General features: G+C 44.6%; 1 protein-coding gene across 1 annotated transcript; it reads right to left on the bottom strand.

Moving 5' to 3' along the window:
- Positions 1-853: 853 nt before the first annotated feature.
- On the bottom strand, positions 854-19,980 carry LOC310809984 (1-phosphatidylinositol 4,5-bisphosphate phosphodiesterase delta-3-A-like). Its single transcript, XM_083677549.1, has 15 exons — positions 19,786-19,980; positions 12,996-13,163; positions 8,985-9,231; positions 7,790-7,919; positions 6,679-6,904; positions 6,241-6,442; positions 5,952-6,096; positions 4,962-5,114; positions 4,629-4,766; positions 4,322-4,475; positions 3,941-4,057; positions 3,477-3,655; positions 3,127-3,262; positions 2,655-2,804; positions 854-2,567 (listed from the first exon to the last, which is right to left on the bottom strand). Exons 1-15 carry the CDS (start codon positions 19,871-19,873, stop codon positions 2,425-2,427), a joined length of 2,376 nt encoding a protein of 791 aa, XP_083533675.1. The 5' UTR covers positions 19,874-19,980; the 3' UTR covers positions 854-2,424.
- Positions 19,981-21,527: the final 1,547 nt, after the last annotated feature.

Genomic DNA, 21,527 nt, shown 5'->3' with positions numbered 1-21,527 from the left:
GTGTAGTTGATTAGCCCCAGCAGTTTTTAGCTACATATTTTCTTTCTTAGATACTGAGTAGTAATATTTTGGGCTTAATTCATTCTGGCAGACACTCAAATCTAACTTATATTATGAAGACATTGCATTATTTTTCTGAAAATTGGCTTTGTTACGCTGTAATACATTTTTGCATTTGGTTGTCATGGTAACTTAATGCTTAAATGGATTACAGCATACTACAGTGACTTATTCTGTCATAATATTAGTTGGACACATTTTCAGGATGAATGGGGGCCTATGGGGCCCAAAATATGACTTGTCAGTATCTAAGGGTAATATGTAACAAAAAAACTGTCTGGGCTAATCAACTACAGCCAAGGTCAGGGCCAAACCAGGAAACATGTTAAAAGGTGTAACATCCCTTTATCTCCCAAATGTAACAGAAATACTTTTTTAAATTGCAAAACCTAAAATGAAGTGCACCTGAGCAGGGCGTTAATTCCTCTAAGGAACTGCATTGATATACAATGACCTCCCAGGATGAGCCAATGGTCATCAATGACTCCAATGCCAAAAAGCACCAGTTGTTTAGACAATCAAAACTCAAATGGAAGGCAGAGGGTTTTCAAATGGTTTCTCTGTGTGTGACAGTAGGGTGTACACACACACACACACACACACACACACACACACACACACACACACACACACACACACAGACACAGACACAGACACAGACACAGACACAGACACAGACACACACACACACACACACACACACACACACACACACACACACACACACACACAATGAGCAACTATTTCTTAAAAAAAACAGACACTGCACAAGGAAAACGAAGCATACACCGAATGGAATTACATTGTTTTTATAAAAACATAAGCATGCTTTTCTGGGGTTTCGATAGAAGTGCTTTTAATGGACTGGAAAAGGAGTCATAACTGGGGGCTGGATTTGACACTGACCCATGACCCATGACCCCAATGCCCACCAAGCCTCTTCCAACTGCAATGAAGCACATTTGAACATTTTCTGTTCAAATGTGTTAATACTGTTTTCATTCAAATTCAAATTGACATGACTTTGATAAGAGCTGAAATGTAAACTAACAGAGCGAAGAAGAAAATCCTACTTAAGTGCAACCATGTATTATTAAAAGACAACAGATGAAAAGGGAAGCTAAAACTTGACTTAGCCAAGTGATCATGCAATTTGATGATATTGAAAATGTTGTAGCATGATCATTTGTATTAGTCTTATGCCCGAATTCAATCAAATTGCAGATTACATACAATTACACATTATACTTTTTATGGGGCAATGATGCATGTGTGGATTAATGTCCCTAAAAAAATAATGCCTACAGAATGAAACTAAAACAATGGTTCTGCATATCAAATTGATCAGGCTCTTTTGCTGCCAAAGAAATTACTTTTTTTGTTTTCTGCAATGGATTGAATTGGGGCCCTAGTTTATATGACCTCTGTGCAACTTTGAGGCCATTTCTACATAACTTAAGACAAGTAAATTTGACTGCTTAGAGAGCTTTCATAGTAAGTTAATGCAAAGCAGAGTCATCATGCAAAGCATTCAAACTAACAGAGAAAATTATGTAACTACATTAGACTATCACTTTTTACATTTATGGTAAATACGATCTGCACTTTCACAGGCAATTGAAACAAACACATTACAAAAACATTGTTAGTGCTGATGTGTATTAATTCTTAAGGTCTTAATTTATTCTGTCTATTTTCTTTGAAAGTGAGACCACTATCACAACAACTGGACTTCATTAACTTATGCCATCTAGTTATAACACTATTTTCCATTACCAGGGTAATCAGACCCTTATACACTGTTAAAAAACCTCTATGAGTAAAAACACAATATCATTGTAAAAAAAACATTAAACATAAAACATTAAACAATAAAAACTTAAAAATGTGTCGTGACGCCTATTCATTGTCTGATCTAGGCACTCCTGGGCACACGACACAGATCTGGTATAATGTCTTAAAAGTTTTAAAATGTTAAAAAAACAGAACAGATACTATCCAACAATGTCTATATCTGTTTCACAATCTTGAGCACTCTGATCTAAAACAGACCAGCACCAGCCATGTCATTATGAAAACAGAAATTAATACTCTCACAAAAAAATCAACAGGTTAGATTTCCTCTCCAGCCCAGGGCTGTTCACTCGTCATCTGGCAAGGATCTCGTCCAGCTTTGACTGATGACTGATGTCTTCCTCTCTGCAGTCAGAGGTGGCCTTGTGATCCTGAATACTGTAAATTGAGTGTGGGTGGAGGAGATAGACATTGGGCTAGACAGGCAGCAGCAGTCCCCCTCCACCCAGAATGGGCTCTTTCTTACGTTGGCAGAGACTCAGGGCTCTAGTTCAGGTGGAGTAGGAGGGTTCATGACTTGCCCTTGGCCAAGGCCATACGCTCAGAAACAGTTTTGATGGGGACCCCCTTGCGGGACACCTTGACGTGGATGAACAGGGTAGCAGGAGACAGACTAGAGCCATCAGCCTTGAGCAGGTGAACATGGCGATAACCTTAGAAAGAAGAGGGACAACACGGTCACGTAGTCTATTGTATACAGTATACAAACATCTAGATCACCAAACACAGCTTCTTAGTACCTGTGCGCAGGCTGGTGAAGGGCAGGGTGAACTGGCCAACAAAGTCGTTCTTGGCTGTGTGGTCGTGGTCCTCCACAACAAAGCGCACCAGGGCCAACTCTGGGACTTGCAGCTGGAAGCTCAGAGTGCAGTCCCAGCGTGGGTTAAAACCTGCAGGGGGCGCAGGAGAGCTGTCAGGAACACTATCGTCTACCTCTGTTCAAATGGCCAGAAATGACACAAGGCCATGGTAATGCTGACAAGACAAGTAACATTTGCTGTTACTTATAAGAAGTGCACCGGGCCAACAGAGTGGAGTATGAGACAGATGTGCCTTGGTTTATCACAGCAATTCTGACACTGAGTCCTGGGTTAAAAATGAATATGCTGTATACTCAAGCTTGTTAACCTATAGATTGTTCTAGGTTGTAGTGTCAAAGTGTTAAAGGGGCTTGGCTTGTGAAGTGAGATCGATGAGTAAGTGGTAGGTTACCATTGTTGTCAATGCGTTGGGTTTTGTCTCTGGAATTATCAATGGACACCCCGTGAATTTCCACCCACACCTGTGGGTCTACGATAGAGTTGGGCTTGTCCGTGTTGATCTTAGGCAGTTGCTGTGCAGACAACACCTGAACACAAAATACCCCAATATTTCAAAAATATTCGAATTAGTTTACAGATCATTTGATTTAGTTTAAACCACCTACAATGTACTACCGCTACATTGGCCTGCTGCCATTGATCACCTCTGACTAGAGGAATGTAGTTTATTCCAGTATAGGGTAATCTTGATTACCGGAAGGTAGAACCACAAGAGAAACTGGTTCTCAGAGAGCTGCTCACCCGTATAGTCAGCTGGGTGGGGATGTGCCCCGGTCCACCTCCCGTGATCTCAGGGTTGAAGTTGGAGCTGGGGCTGCACAGGAAGCTGGGCTTGAGGATGTAACCACAGCGACCATTGGCTAGGAAGCGTCCCTGGTTCAGGTCCATCTGCTCTCCTGGCGTCTGGAAGTTGAGGGCCACTGCAGAGGACAGGGGTGTGAAGTGAGACACAAGTACACACAGAAACACCTGCCAACAGAAAGCACTTCACCAGGCAGCAGCGTGTGTGGGGGGGGGTTGGTTATCATGGTGAGTGATGAGGACAGGGCGGGCCATTCCTAGCATGTGTAATGCTCTCAGGAGAGACATTATCCTGCATAGAATAGGTTTCCATCTTCAGGATGACTCCCTGGCTAAATACAGTTAGCCACTGTACAACCTCCCTCCCACCCCGTCCCGGCACCCCTCCAGCCCAGAGTGCTGACCCATGTGACAGCCGCCGTTCCACATGTCCTGAGGGTCGTAGTTGGAGGACTGGAGGCGCTGGCCAGAGGGGTAGATCCGGCTCAGCTGCCTGCTGTTGTATCTGACAAACAGCTTTCCTGCAAAAGGGAGGAGAAGAGATTGTTTATAATCACTCATATACAAATGAAAAGACAGACAAACACTAACATGCACCAGCACAAACAATGCACCCATTACACATTGAATTTCCCCATGATTAGAATTTCCTGTATCAAGTAGGCATGAGTCACGTTACAACATCTGTGTTGATGGAGATAGCATCTATGTGTAGCATACATTTAGATCTCTGGATCTGAGTTGCCACAAGTAAAGGCAGGGTAGATTCTTCCTAAGCCACATGCCTGAGTCCTTGATGTATTTGAGGGCGTCGTTCTCTGAGAAGGAGGACATGTCATTGGGCGGATTCTGGGCTGAGTGTTCGAACCCACGGAAAGGGACACTTCGACAGTACACCACCAGAGCAGACAGCTCCGGGCTGAGCTTAGAGCAGACCACCTAGGGGAGGCAACACAGGCACACACAAATTAAGAAGAAAATCCTTGATATCCACATAGTGTTTTCAGTTTTATAATGACTTGCTTTGCAACAACTTCTAAGTAAGAGTCAAGGGGATGTGATTGGTATATCTCTAGACATTCTTGGGCTAACCTTCCCAGGGTCCTTCTTGCTGGCCGCTGTCTCGTCCTCAGAGCTGGATGAGAAGCTAGCACAGCTGCTGTTGTTCCCCAGCTGGCCCAGGTGTGGCGTGTCCTTCTTCCCCTTCACCAGGATCCTCCCCCTCAGCTCCTGCGAGGAACAGAACAATTCATCAACACATCCATTACAGTAGCTGCATAGAACTGAGAGACAACAATACTATGTGTGTGTCTGGGTGTGTCTGATTTTGTGATCAGTAGTGACAAACATGTTGATACTGTAAATAATGACAGAACAGAGGAGGAGAAGAAGGAGAAGAGAGCAGGAGACAGAGGGGTGTCTTACCTCAGGAGAGGGCAGGTCCTTCAGGGGCTGGTCGCTGAGGGGCATGGTGAGCAGCCTCTTGCCCAGGATGGTGCGCAGGTGTCGGGCCATGACGGCCTGCTGCTCCACGGTGCAGTGGTTCTCCAGTGACAAGATGATAGGGTACGGAGAGGCCTACAGGGAGCAACAGGGAGGCTGTTTGAACCAATCCATCACACTCAAGAGCAAACTAAACTGATTAGGTAATAAAGCAGGGTTTGTATGTAATAGATAGATAGGTACTTCATTGATCCCCGTGGGGAAATTAAGGCATTACAGCAGCTCACATCACAAACAACCAAACAACAACAACAAAATGAAGTGACAATAGAATAATAGAATAAAATAGACATCTGAAACATTATATACAGTAGGAACAGTCCAGTATGATTTAACATCCCCCAGCCTGACTCTCATCACCCCGATCGAGCCAGCCAGAGGAGGAGTTGTACAGTCCTATTGTGACAGGCAGAAAAGATCTCCTATAGAGCTCCTTAGTGCAACATGGTTGTAATAGTCTGTTGCTAAAGGAGCTTCTCTGCTCTGCCACAGTGTCATATAGGGGATGGTAGGGATTCTCCATGATGGCCAGGAGTTTGGTCCTCATCCCCCTATTGGCCACCTCCTCCACAGGGTCCAGGGTGACACAGAGGACAGAACCAGCTTTCCTAATTTTTTTCAGCCTCTTGGTGTCACCTTGATGATGGTGATAATGGGCCGAGGCCAGGATGCTGCAAGCATCTGACTATTCTTACATCTGAGCCAAGAATGTAACTGCAGCCACATGTGCATCAACATGTGCATAAACAGAAGCATGTCGTCAATCTGGATTTGTTTTCATCAGCTGGCCTGTCACCGTTTTCTTGCCTGGTTGTTGAACAATGATGACTAATGATCCATGACAGGGTAGGACCCAGATCCAGTCACATTTAAAAAAAACATCGGCTTGCGCCTTCGTCAGGGTGTGCTAACCTTGAAGGCGTACTGGGCGATGGTTTCTATGACCTCTTTGAAGGGGATCTTGGAGGTGAGGGTGTGTCCATGGTAGATGACAGGCTCTCCTTTATCCCCGTCCCAGCAGTCCAGCTCCACACAGCGACAGCCCTGGTTCAGAGCCCTATCACAGACAAAACACATATACAATGTCACTGTGTGTGTGTGTGTGTGTGTGTGTGTGTGCGTGTGCGTGTGCGTGTGCGTGTGCATGTGTTTGCTGGTTCATGCGTTTGTGTGTGTGTGAGAGAGAGCAGTGTTTGCGTACCTGATGTAGGGCTCCGAGCTGCTAGCACCGGTGACCTGGTCCTTGGTGAGGTAGGTGTTGTGTGAGGTGGAGATGAAGTAGTGGGCCAGAGGTCTGGTCATGTCCTGCTGGACTCTGGTGTGGTCCGGGTTAAACACATCATTCTCCAGGGACAGCATGTACATGGTGAATCCATTCTGGGTCATGAACTGGTTCTTCTGAGCTGCAGGGAGTGGCGCACGATGTTACACATCGAGTCGTATACCTTTTAGAGGGATTTTTAGCAGGCATAGACGGGCATAGGCATGTTCATCAGCGTGTGGGAAAATACAGTCGGTTGCCCTCAAACCTGTACTAGTTGTAGGTCTTGTGTATGATCTTGACCTATCACACAATTTACAGCTCCTCTGACTCACAAAAGGTTTAAGGTGTTTGCTTATGCGTGGTGCTTAGGCTTACCCCAGTCATTAAGCTCATAGGTGAGTATGAGGCTCTGAGCGTGGACCAGTGAGGCGTCCTCCCCCTGGTCTCCCAGGAAGTCCCTGAGTTCGGCGGTGGAGAGCACACAGCCGTTACCGGAGTAGTGTCTGAATACGGCATCCAGCTCCGGCCGTCGCATCAGCTCCCGGCAGAACTCCTCAATCTCAATGTGATCCAGGCGCCCGTCACATGACCGGTCGGCTTTCTGAGGCAGGAAGGAGAGGGACAGACAGGGGTTTAGGAAGAAGGCTGAGGAACACTTTCTCACACACACACACACACACACACACACACACAAACACACGGTTCAGATTACATCATGACTCTACAGGTGCCTTTAAAACAACAGGCTGATCCAACGTTAATATTTTCAACGCTTTAGAAGATAGAAGATGCCCATGTTGATATTTTCAGTACTGATGGGGGGGTGTCCTGATTTGTTTTGGGAGTGTCCATTATACCGCATATGAGGTGGACTCAATGTTATGTATGGAATGGAATGAGGAATAGTATCAAACACATTATAACTCAATAATGATAGAGAGCTGAGTATGTAATCTTGTATAATGCTCCACTTTGGAGGCATGACTGACTGTTGATTAGTAGTGAGAATGGGGGGAGGGTGAAAGAGAGAGACGTGGTGGATGGGGAGGGTTCAGAAAAGCAGTGCAGTGTATTAAAGAGAGAAAGATGGAGTGAGAGAGAGAGAGAGAGAGAGACAGGGGGGGGCGGGCAGGGGTTAGTAGAGTGTGTGTAGGTGTGTGTGTGTGTGTGTGTGTGTGTGTGTGTGTGTGTGTGTGTGTGTGTGTGTGTGTGTGTGTGTGTGTGTGTGTGTGTGTGTGTGTGTGTGTGTGAGAGAAAGAGGGGCCTCTGGGTTAGCTTGCCACAGAAATGGTAATTGAACACAGATTCTTTACTCCAGGCTGTCTCTGGAGCAGAGCCCCACTGCATTGCATACTGGATAAACAATGGACCTCTGCCATGAAAGAAAACATCATCTCTCTCTCCCTTTCTCTCCCTGTGCACGCACAGGGAGTGCTCACACACACACACACACACACACACACACACACACACACACACAGTTCACCTTGAATAAGGAGCGGGCATACTGCTCACTGAGATCTATGTTGATCATCTGCAGCAGCCGCTTCACTTCATCATAGCTCATCTTTCCATCCTGGTTCTGATCAGCCCGTTTCAGGTAGCCACGGATCCAGGTGTAGGGGGTTAAGGAGCGGTACCAGAGGAGAAAACTTCACCTAAACTTAACTGCTGAACATACAGTACATATACACACTATGGGATACAAACATACATACAAAATATACCTCCAGTTTATGCACACAGACAGTAAAATACATTAAGATGAGATTAACTCAGTAAAGCATACATGCATGCAGATAAGGGTTGGGGTCTATAATTACCATACTGTCCTAGCTCTAATCCAGTCTACAGTATACTGTCAAGACGATCACGCTCACGTAAACATTAGGGCTGTACAGATTAATCGATTAATCAGACATATTAATTAACTAATGTTTTAGTTTGACACATTTAAAAAAAAAAGTAAATTGCCAGGTGATAAACATGACACAAATAAAACATTTCCACATCCGATGAATTGTTAGATTAATCAACTAATAGGAAAAATGTAATCAACTTGTTTTCGTTAATGGGCTGACATTCCCTCGTAAACACGCATCATGCTAAAAGCCTCCTAGGTCACTGTTGGGAAAAAAAACACAGGGCTGACGGAGAGATCAGAGATCATACATCACACCTCTATCCTCCAGGCAACACAATCAGCACTTAACTGGGCTTTATCAGTCTCCTGCTAACCCTGCTGGGACCAGGTGCTATAACACCCCACCTCAACCACACCAAACAATAGGTCAATACAAGCCATGACACGAGTCTGGACTTGCCCCATTGACCCCATTGACCCCTACTCTATCTGCTCCTCAAGCCTCAAAATACGTAAATAGAGAATTATAGATAGAGAGAGAGAGAAGGATACGCAGGGAAATAAGGAGCGTTTACAAGCTTGTCCGCTGCTGTGCTGTGCCCATGTCACTTACAACCCACACGCTGTGTGAGGGATTATAATTGACAAGATATTCAGACTATGTTTAGACAGTGCTTTTCGCTGGCCATTGCTGCACATCTTAGCTATGCTCTGGATGTGCTATGGTGCATGTGACAGTGTTATGTTCGGAGCAGTCAGTCACCATAGCGATGTCGCCTGCTCTATATTTACTCCAGGTCGAGGCTGGCACTGGCACAGTGTGGGTGAAGGATATTGGTCCAGTTTCTCCTTCTGGGTCATGTTGGCTACGCGCTCCTTTAGGGTGCGGATCCCCCGGACCCAGCTCTGCGCCTCCTCCTCACAGGGACACAGGAGGTCCAGACTCTTCCTGGCCCCTCGGAAGACCACCGTGAAGCACTGGGCCTCAGGCACCGACCCAGACAACCTCCGCAGAGCCTCCGACTTGCAGCCCTCACGCACACACTCCACCTCGGACACCGAGACTGAAAAAGAAAAAGAGTGGGAGAGACAGAGAGAGAGAGGGATTTTTTTTTTTACCAATAACGATAGACAATATGTTAAATATGGCAGTTAAAAGGTCAAGGGTCAGGAGCCCAAGGGAGTGTGTCATGACGTCTTTATAGCTCTGTGACATTGCATCTTGGTAATTGGGGACCAATATGGCACTTGTAAAATATGACCGGTACAGGCCTGCACAACGTTTTCCCAATGTACATTAATCTCCTCGACAAGGTCCAAATTTAACCTGCAACAGTACGACCCTGCTGGGCACAGCACTCAAACTGACAGTCAAGAGGAACCCCGGTTTTTCGACCAATGCCAGGAGGTGTGTGTGTGTGTGTGTGTGTGTGTGTGTGTGTGTGTGTGTGTGTGTGTGTGTGTGTAAAGAGATAGAGAGAAAAAGAAGAACCATCACCTCATGGTCTGAGAGATAAGAATGTTTTCCATGATGAAACCTACACCAGGGGGGCAAGGCTTTTCACACGTTCACTGACTCTCTGCCCAGCAACACAAAATCAACCCACAGCCACACTTTGTTGCCCCAGATCCAGAAGGGTGACCAGTCAGAGTCAAAAACCATGACTAGCTCCAGATGAGCCCCATCTCCATGGCAAACACGCTGGTCTCAAAACCATGTGTTGAAGTAGGTTAAATGGAGTATGTATCAGTTGGTTTTCACTTGGTTTTCAAATCAAATACATAAAGCTGCACATCTCCGCTCTGGGATCAGCTTTCCAGGGACAGATGTCCAATGTTTGCTCAAAGACAAGGGCAATAGACAACTGTCTGTCCTGACAATGGCCTCTTTCTCAAAGAAGCCCCCGCCTCTCCACCTCTTCAAAATTGCTAACACATTCCTACCCATCACTACATGACGAGTGACATTTCAAATGTGTGTGTGTGTGTGTGTGTGTGTGTGTGTGTGTGTGTGTGTGTGTGTGTGTGTGTGTGTGTGAGTGTGTGTGTGTGTGTGTGCGTGCACATGTGTGACAGAGAGCGAGCTGAAATGACAGAGTGGCACAGACTGGCACAGCTGAAGTGTTAAGTGGTGCATAGTCTCTAAAGCCCACTGAATAGAGGGCACAATACTGAACTGCAGGTGCCAGACTCCACCGGCCCTTGAGGCCTCCACCTGTGCCTTGCCTGTGTGTGTGTGTGTGTGTGTGTGTGTGTGTGTGTGTAGTGTATGAGTGTGTGACAAACACACGGTCCTCTGAGGCCTGCCATAATAACAGAATGGGCGGCAGACGGCTGAAGTGGTCACATTGCCCTTACCCTGTGTCGTGTCATCGTTGAGCAGTGCTGGGTGATACCCACTCCAACACTACCAAACTGACTCTAAATCTGGCATTAAACCCTGACCCACTCCTACCACCTGCCCTCTCACCCCGTCTGAGGCCATATCTATTCCCCGGGAGGAGGGGTTACGGGGGGGGTTGATTGGGACATTCCAGTCCGAGGTTGATAGTCACTGCTGAAGAGGCATGGTGGGGGGGTTGGAAGGGGTAAGGATTGTGCAACAAGAGAGAGAGAAATAGAGGGAGAGAGAGGGAGAGAGAGAGAGAGACAGAGAGAGAGAGAAAGAAAAAGAGATGAGATCATGTGAATGCCAGTTACCCCACCCTTCTTTTCCCCAGCCCCTCACACAAATCACATCCTACATGGGCAGTAGTGGTGTCGGTGTAGCTGTCGGGGGTGATACGTTATTAAGGAGGTGTTGTGTTCCACTTGAGGTGAACCACAGTGGCTGTACGCTCTCTGAGTCGACATAATGTAACAACATAATACTCTCATGACATTGACATTATACCACAAAACACCTCCTCAGCCTTTTAATCGTTAACTTTGTAATTGAGTGAACATACATTCTGTTATGGTTCCCCCTGTGTGTGTGTGTGTGTGTGTGTGTGTGTGTGTGTGTGTGTATGTGTGTGTGTGTGTGTGTGTGTGTGTGTGTGTGTGTGTGTGTGTGTGTGTGTGTGTGTGTGTGTGTAATCTAGGCCACTGGTATACTCAATCATGCGTGTATGACTATCCCAAATGAACATCCCACGAACTTTGCTCTCTCTACAAATGTCATGTAACATAACAGCGTGCACACTGTAAAATACTGATTTACTACACTTCAAATGACTTCCCCTCTATAGATTAACTCATCAAGGGAGTCTAATTCATGTGACAAAACCTGTCAACTTTTCCCTCTCCAAAGATATCTTGTAACAGAACAGCGAGCACTCCTTCATGAAATTATAGGAGTGTCAGGAGGAGCATATTTAGATTCTTTAAATAACAACCTCAAAGACAGTCGTGGGTGGCTATACACGTGGCCACACCCTGCAATTGGAAATCATATAGTATACAAATGTGCTTGGGCTATAATCTCACTATATACTGTAGTTTAAGAAAGCAATAATTACCCACACGGCCCTCAGAACCTTGTAAGTAGAGAAGCCCAACTGTATGACATATGGATTCGGGAGAGAGACACATCAACCAGACCTATAGCCTCTCATTTGAAGGAGGGTGTTTTCAAAAGACATGCCTTCTGAGAGCCCCGTTTCTTGTCATTTCTGTTCTATTTTCTGTGTCTGTTATTTTCTTGTAAATGTAGATCTATCCAGCTGGACTGAGAAAAGAGATTAAACTTTACAGAGATTTATGACAGGCCTGGGAGGGCTCTCGACTGAAAGTACTGCGCCGGCTGGCCACCTCTTGAGCTCTGTGTGTGTAGATGCCCCCGCCTCTCCACCTCTTCAAAATTGCTCACACAAGCCTACCGCTCTGTGAAAAGAGTGACATTTCAAACCTGAGTGTAGGCGGGGATGTGGGGATGTGGGTGTTTGTGTGCGTGCGTGTGTGTATGTGTGTGTGTGTGTGTGTGTGTGTGTGTGTGTGTGTGTGTGTGTGAGGGAGAGAAATGGGAATGGGGTCAAAACCTTGAGATTAGAAATAGCATTCCCACAGTCTAATGAGCCAAAACATCTAGGATGACTGCCAGAATTCTCCCTCATTTTAAGGGGGAATCCAATCATTAGTGCACTCAAATGGTGTGCCAGCGTCTCTTTCGGGTCCATCGATTTGCCTGCTAAGGCTTCGTTAGGCCGAGATAAACCAATACATTTTGCCTTACTGATTCCAGTCTAAGCACATTTCCATGCATTACAAAGAGCCCGCCCTCTGATTTCTACCTCCACCAGCCCCCCGTGAGTTACAGTGTACCTGAAATCAGAGCTCAGTCACTAAGAGGGCGCATTATCCCTTTAATCAAAGGAAAGGTAGAGTAAAAGGGAGGGCATTACAGGATACCAAGATGAAAAGCTCAAACAACTTAGGACAATGGGCCGGTTGAATGAGGGCACTGAATCAGATCCAAAACTGTTGAATAAGCTGGAACAGGAAGTGTGTTTGTGGAAGTCCTGATTATTTGTTTCTAGATTATTCTCCTGTAGATGGTGTGGCTTTAGGGCCATTTTTCCCTAATCTGATATCGGCTAAGTTTCCTTTCCAACAAACTAAAATGTCTCAGATCCTGAGACTCAGAAACCCAAAACATCCCATCCTGGGAACCTTCTCATGTGACCACTCTCCCTCCTCTCTCTCTCTACTTTCCTTCTTATCTAACCACTCCAATCCTCTCTCCTCCCTTTCCCTTCATCACCGCCCTTATCCTCCCTCTTACTCCCTCTCTTTCTTCTCTCCCCCCTCCCTCCCTCCTTCCCTCCCTCCCCCCCCCCTGGCTACTCACAGGTCTGTTGGGCCTTGGCCTTCCGGGAGCTCTTGGTGGACTCACACCACACGGTGACTCCGTCCTCCAGCAGCCGGAGGCTCCGGCTTTTCTGCCACCTCTGGGAGCGCACCTTCACCATGTTGGCGCCTTGCATCATCACACGCACGTCCTCATCATCCAGCACCCCTGGAAGACACACAAACACACACACACACACACACACACACACACACACACAACACACTCTAGGTCAGTGTCACACACGCTGAGTCATTCTTAACTGTCATACATGAGTAAAGGTATATTACTGCATGATAAGAATGTGTCCATGTGTCCATGTATCATACACTCTGGGTCATTGTTCAGTAACACATCCAGTCATGACATCATTCACTCTATTTCCATGTTAGCGTATACACACTGAGGTCGATTGGCAGGTCATTGAAAGTTCAGTCTGTCTGCTGTCATAAATATCAGTACACAAGTCTATGACCTGTCCTGTCTCGGGCATGCTATCAAACTGACTGTGAAGTAGCCTGGTCTGCTCTGCTGGACAGGGACTCATAAAACTTCATGAATCATGTCAGGATGAAAGCTGTGAATGGAGGGAATATAGTGTACATTTAGTAGTCCAGGAGTCTTAAAGCACACACCTGCACCAAAGCAAACCCAAGATTGCTGCTGTGTTTGTGTGTTGAGGGCTTGGCAGTGGGCGTTCATGACTAAATGACTCACCTCGCTTCATACAGCAGTAATCCTACTTTGGCAGCACAGCCATGCCTCCTAAATACAGGCCACACACTCATTCTAATTGCATAAACAGCCTTCCGTTTTATAAACAATACCCTGGGAAGAACATGCTGAAACAATGTGTGCATTAAGGATGAAGCTTAAAGTTAATGGGAAAAAGGGTGCAGTTGCTACTTCACAGTCCAACCATGAAGGAGCAGACTGGATATGTACAAAGTATTCAGCTACTCTTGAAGGACAAAATGGAGGACAAACTTCGCATCTATAGGAAAAATAGCATCTCTTCAATGTTCTTCGGCTATATTGCATTCATTAGAGTTACAGCAGAAAGTTACAACATGATTGAGAGACAGCCATTTTACATAAATGACCCATGAATGTTTACCAACATTTTCATACATAACAATACACTTTAAACTAATTGGTATTGTTCGTATTCTAAAATATTAGTTTGTAGCCGTTTTAAGGCAAGCTAGACTTTGAAACGCTGAATAACAAAAGGAGCAGCAAAATGCTGGGATTTGGAACAGATGTCAACATGTCTATGATTAATCTCCCTCATAGGCCAGAGGCGGGCCAACAGAGAAACTGGAGGAGGAGTTTGAAAGGATGGGAGGTCACAGAGCAGAAAATTCTTGCAAACTACCAGTATGGACACATCCAGCCAGAAAAAAAAAAGTTAATGTGATCACTGTTAATGTGATTCACAGAACCAGCTGATGCACTTTCTGCCATGGATCTTCGAGTTACAATTTAGGACTGGAAGTGTTGGGCATCTTTCTCGATCTATTTTAAGATCACAGACTGAGGGCAGAGAGAGGAAGAGGGGTAAGAGGAGGAAGACTTGTCCCATCATGGTGAATGTGTTGTGTACAGTACACTTCTCACTTCACTCAAAACAAAAAGAGAATGTCAATCCATCTCTCAGGTTGAATTTATTTGAATCTTTTTCTTTCTCTGTTTGGCAATAGGATGCCTAAATGGTTTTCAGCATTCGATGAATGGGACCTCATACATTGTGGAATTGTGTTTGCAATCCTCAGAAGAGAATTTCAAAAGGAGCTCTAAAATCTTAAAAGAATCTCTTCCCTCCTCCTCTCTCTCCCTTTCTCATTCTCTCTCTCTTCTCTGAGTCTCTCGAGTGTATCCAAAGATTTATTCCAAAAACGTTGGCTGGGATGCCCTGGTCTTTTATTTCCTTTGAATCAGCTACCCCCCCCCCCCCCCCCCCCCTCCCCGCCCATGCCAGACCCCCCACCCCCCTCGCGCCCAGAATCTGATAAAAAACAAACTATGTCTCTCCTCGTCCGAGGGGCAAACACAAAGAGAAGCCCCCACCCTGCCCCAATCTCCACCATAACAACCCGGTGTTTGAAGCAGTCACCATGCTGTTACCACATGCAAGGCAGAGCACAGTGACCTCATTAACAGTAGGTCAGTGACCATGCTAAGCTTGTCCATTTTTCCCTCTTCTCTGTCCAAATTCATACCATTTCCTCAAATCTTTTTAATTATTTCTGAACCATACTCATTTCTAGCTAGCACTTCCATTGATGTGTTGATTGATGTCCATTATCCCTGTGACCTTAATGGGAAATAAATTAAGGTCACAAAAAAATCATGATGGGGGACAGAGGACATATTATAATGGGGACACTTTGTATGATTTTAGGTTCACAGCTCTACGGTGTGTACTCTGACCAGAAGTTCACTCACATGGAGCCTCCAAACTGTGTTTGTTTGTGTGTGTGCTCACTGTTCAGCCAAGCTGTTTCCCAAAACTGCCAACTGCCAATTTCAGTTGAACAACGTTATAAATAAGCACATAGGGGGTGAGCTGGAATGGAGACAGGGCTAAGAGCTGTGTCTCCTGTTCATCGCAACTCCTGCAGCGAGCCGAGGAGAATCAAGTTGACACAGACTTCATCAGCTGGGCCGGCATGACAAACTGGCTGACTAGCAACCATACAGAGGTATGTGAATGTCAACACTCAACAACACAGCTCTCTAAACAGAGTAGAGGAGATTGGGAGAGAGAATAATTAGAAGGCGTATAGGAGCTTGAGAGGTAATGAAGGAAAGAGAGTGAAAAATATCAACTGATCAACAGACAATGAACTAGAAAAAGAGAGGTGGATAGAAAGAGAAACTTGTAGAACTAGAGGAAGAAGTAAGAAGCGGAGTCAGAGAGAGAGAGAGAGAGAGAGAGAGAGAGAGAGAGAGAGAGAGAGAGAGAGAGAGAGAGAGAGAGAGAGAGAGAGAGAGAGAGAGAGAGAGAGAGAGAGAGAGAGAGAGAGAGAGAGAGAGAGAGAAAGAGAAAGAGAGAGAGAGAGAGAGAGAGAGAGAGAGAGAGAGAGAGAGAGAGGGTTAAGAAAGACACCCCCTGATCATTGCAAGGTTTCAAAGTGAGAACCATGACATGAACATCCAGATCAAGCTAAGAGATACTGAGAGATCTCACTCATGGTAAACCAATGGGGAACCAAGTGGGAGTGCCATCGACCAATGAGGAGGATTAAACACTACTAAACAGTCTACTAAACAGCTGTATATCTGTCTTGTCAAATGTATGTGTGTGTGTGTGTGTGTGTGTACGTGTGTGTGTGTGTGTGTGTGTGTGTGTGTGTGTGTGTGTGTGTACGTGTGTGTGTGTGTGTGTGTGTGAGTGTGTGTGTGTGTGTGTGTCCTGCTCCTACACATTCCAGCATCTAATGGGGGGCTGGTTCAGGTTTTCCAGAGGCATAATAACAACTTGAGAGCTAAGATTGACTCCAGAATTATCCAACGAGAACTGACTAACACCAGTCAGGATGTAAAGGATCTGAGTTAAAACCATTCAAATCAATGTTCATTTCCTAGGAGACAAGCCAGGGTATACTTTGCACCCTGATAAGGAGAGGAGAGGAGGGCGTGTCACAGACTGGGAACAGCAGACGGACAGGACATATATAGGCTAAAGGCACTGTATACTTTACTAGCCCTGACACCGCTATTTTACGGACCTAAATAAAGCTCAGAAACCTCACCCAAAGGAGAAACGTGCACACATACCACATCAACAGTATCATGGTCACTTCCTCACTATAAAATAATCACTGCTTCAAACTGAGATTACCCCCTCATTAGTTGTGCCTATAAAGAGAGCAATGGTAAACTTGAGCTCTGGAAAAATGCCACAGCCCAAGCACAACATAAAACACAGGGTTACATGCATTTACAGACAACATTGGCAGTAGATTATGGAGGAGCTTCAAAAGAGTAACACCTCCCACTATCTCTGATGGCACAACCTAGCCGACAGCATGGGGAATGTTTTCATATAGACATGCTAAACTACAGTACCCTGTGACAGACACAGGCATCCTTAGACTATGTGTTCATGCTTGCATAGGAGTGTCAGGCTCACTGCAGTGCAGTCCTCCTGTAAATACAATACAGCTCTGGGGTTAATGACATTGGTGGTTTGTGGTTTGACTCCTACCCTAATCAAGCACACAAGCCCACTGGGGTTTGAGGTCGATGGTGACATGACCTTTGTCCAGGTACTTCCATTCTGCCATTTGGAAAACATAGCTTTCAAGGCTATTAAAGTTTTGTCTTTGGTCTAGTTCTTTTGTTAGTTCATACCTATTTAGTTTTTATTGTATTTAGTTTCAGTTTCAGTTTTAGTTTACAATAATAACCTTAATTACTCATGTCCTCCGCTTTAGCAATGCTACAATTACTACAATGGTATTTCACACGCTGTCAATGTTAGGGGAAGTTCATAACCTGTGCGTAAATCTGAGAGGATTTTTCCTAAGCCTCAAAAATCAGAACATCTTTTATGAGCTGATACTGTAGGCCAACAGACATGATAGCTGAGACAATGACTTAAAGGTGCAATATGTAACATTCAAGCTCTATAACAGCTTTCTAATGGTTGTAATGACTTAATGTTTAATCGGTAATGATCCGGGAATAAGATCCCTTGAAAGAAATATTTACTTTAAGAATGCTGTTTTGGTCCCAAAAAGCTCTTTCTAAAATGGAGTGTCTTGGGGCGACACTCGATTTGTATACAAACATGTTGTTACTGGCCAGGGGTGTTCTAGAGATTTTCGCCGTTCTGTCTCTGGTGGTTCCTCTTGGAATTGTGCGCATGCATAAACACAACAGCTAATGTCCATTTTGGGGGACTTATGTTGTTATTAGGAGGATGTTGTTGTTTGAAACTTCAAACAGAATTTCGCCCCGGTGGTCAGATTTCCAACAGATTTACGCCATGCTCCTTTAAAATATTAAACAATTTGTGAGAGAACAGTAAGTCCCAAAGCTGTATTTGGCAAGGAGCACCCCTGACCTCCCTGCATTCCAGCCAGTCTTACAACATCTAGTTGATGTTGATGTGTCAGGTCCAGATGTGTCAGGTCCAGATCTCATGCATGGAGGGGTAGGGGTTAAGGGTTAACTTAATTGACTTCTTTAACAATAATAATAATAATAATCATACATTTTATTTGTAAAATGCTTTTCATTTGAACAATCTCAAAGTGCATAGAACTGAATGCATAAAAAGGTATCATAATAAAATAAAAAATAGAACAGAAAAACAAACAATACAATACAACAAACTATCAACTATTAATTTGTGAGATACTCTTTGATATAATCCTTAACTCATTAAGACAGGGATGCCATTCCTAATCTTAGATCAGTTAAATCAATTAACGCTGATAAGCTACTTGTGATTGACTAGATATTACTAGCGATAGCATTACAAACAATCCTAGCAACATGGTAGAGCTACTGTGTGTATCCTGTCAGTGTCAGCACCAGAGCAGAGATTTAAAAAACTAAAAACTAAAACACTTATTGTAATACCACTTAAATACAGAGCACCAGCACCAGAGAAGGAGAGGTGCTTATTCCATTTGTTAACTTCCTGAAACAGTGGTTGACTGTGTGCATGCTTTCCATTGTTAAACAGACAGGCTACTTGAATATGACATATGCCAACACTCAACAGACATAAACAGAATATCAAAATTGGTTCTGTGTTCCACAAGCTCTATAGATGCTTAAGTCCAAAGAATGAAAAATAAACCAATGCATGCTTTTCAAACTATAGGTCTGTAATTTCAGGCTCTTTGAGAAGAGGACAAAAAGAAGAGGACAAAAAGAAGAGGGAGCTTCTTACGCACACGCACACGCACACGCACACGCACACACACACACACACACACACACACACACACACAGACAGACAGACCTATACACAGGAGTGATGTGACTGTAGTCTTTATTGCCAGACGTCCAGGGGCTTTTCAGGGGCTCTGACAGGTGCTCTGTCCCTCCTCAGCAGTTCTCTATTTTAGGCAAAGTGTGACCGTGAGCTGAGGGGGTTTGGATGAATGAGGAGGAATGGGAGCAATGGTAAAAGAGAGGTAGCTGAGCAGTGGGCCAGAGATGGTGGTCATGGGTGAGTAAGGATCTGTGGGTGTGGGTCTGTGAGCTGTTGGACACTTCACAAACACATGACCACTTGTCAACCCCCACACACTGTCCACTTGAGCACTCTCTTCTCTTTCTCGCTAGTCACTCTGAACCCTTTCACTCTATCTGTGTTTACACAGACTAATGGCTATGGGTGGATATGGCTGACTTTTGTGAATAAATGAACTACGTTTTGCTCTTTGAAAAAGATTCAACAAAGTCAACCTTTACACAAAATGAAAACACTAAATGCCTGCCGGTGCCAATGAGTGCCGATCGTGCCAAGGGATGTTCTGGAAGTGAAATTTCACCTTGCTATGCACTGATTATTGACCACGGTCTGCCTACATTACGCTATCTACAGGGCACTATGCCATTGGGTAGAAATCAACACTAACATAATTAACAACTATAGAACGCCAAACTACACCTTTAAAATGTTTGCCTGTTTAAAGTTAATAATACTGCAAGTTTTCCGATTGACAGCGCACAATCCCAGAGAATGATTGTCCGTAAAATTATATCTAGATAACTATATCGCTATTATTTTTAATCAATGAGTCATGGGCTATAACTTTCTTACCCAGCCTTCTTAGTGGATCCTGCGCCTTGGTTTCAACCGCTTTCTGTTCATGTTGCACGGCAGCGGGTTTCTTGCTCCTGCCCAGCATGATGCCAGTGCAATACCCTCGAATTAGACTTCTTAACTTTTGACTGATATGCTGAACTCGGTTGAAATACTTTCCGGGTGCAGGTGCAGGTTTTGTCAACTCTTCTGCAAGACTAGAGTTGTTCTGATCCCTCGAGACAGTGCGCAACATATTCCTTCATGTGAAGTCCCAACCCACCCTGCGTGAGGTGCGTAATCTGATTCCAGTTAAACGCGCGCAGCAACCTCATGCAACTGTACCCCTGACAAACACTTAAAAGTCTGTCTAAGACTATTTTGAGGTTTCACTCACACAAAACATTTCAAACTGAATCACGGGAATTATAGGCGATGGAGTATGCCTAATATAGGTCTATTACACATCTCATGAAAAATATGCCTATTCAGATCACTTGCAATTGCAAATGTAGTTTAATGTCATATGGCACAACAATTAGGAGCACGAAGAGACACAATTTAACCCAAATTAAAGTTCAAGTGTATTGTCATTTGTAGGTATTAAAAATACATAGGGATTTTGTTTGAGAGCTTTCACAAATCAAAACAACACACGAGGTCTTCATTAATAATAATAAAAACACTATCCCCCCAAAAATGTAGTAATTCTGCCATATCCTCCAGTCTGTGACTGACACCAGAGCGCCACCCACCAAAACCCACTACGTATGTAGCTAGTCTTATCAATGAGCGCCGCCTGTCGGTTAATCTAAGTTGCTGCGATCAATGAATGTTATGATAATAATGGATTTCCCATCGGCCCCAATATCATGATCAAGTCATCAGAAAGTCACAACTAAGTCACCAGAGAGACCAGTCATCAAAACCCTTAAAATGAACAAATCGTGTGCTGAAGACTAGGCTGGAAAAAGATCATGCTAGAGAACATGTCTCTGGTGGTTGCTGTTCGCGTGATGACGATGACCTGAACTTTGGAAAAGTAGTTTCAGATCTTAACGGGGGTGTTCTGTAAGAATTTAGCATTTAGTTTCATTGCTTTTTCTTTTTGTTATTTATTGTGACCCCCCCCAATAACACCGTTTATGCGTGACCAGGATGCACATCCATTGTGTGAGAAAATGCCTGCCCATACCATTGTGTGAAAAACGCTTCTGAGGTGCACTCAACAGGTGGTGCTGTATGTCAATGTGTATACCACTGGGAAACACTGACTATGGGTTAGATGAATTAGTCTTGGTCTGAGATGCTGCAGTGGCAAACCCATGGGGTTGGGACTTAATTAGGTTTTGATAACGGTATAAAGAGGATAATTAGGAGAGGCCCGGAGAGAGCTCAGCTAAAGGGTTCAAGTTAGGGAAAAGAAGCTTGATTCACAGGACGTCTGGAGTGCTGTCCTTCCAGCACAGATGTGAGCTTTGCGCTTCCACTCTCTCTTTATCACACACATAAGCAGTTCTAGGACTCACAATATTTACAGACTTCTGAACCAGCTGACTCAAAGGCCTTGATTGTAAAACAACTGTATAAAGTCACCGGTCAAGTTGGGCCCGTCATAGTAGTTATGTATTTAGATGAGATATAATTCTCATGCTTTATCAATAATCAAATCAAGGTCAATGACTCCAATCCCAATATATTTAGTTCACTTCAGCACTTCTCTCTCTCTCTTTCACACACACACACACACACACACACAC

Source organism: Argentina silus, assembly GCF_951799395.1.
Source record: "Argentina silus genome assembly, chromosome: 9".
Lineage (NCBI taxonomy): Eukaryota > Metazoa > Chordata > Actinopteri > Argentiniformes > Argentinidae > Argentina > Argentina silus.
This window is presented reverse-complemented; position numbering and strand designations above follow the sequence as displayed.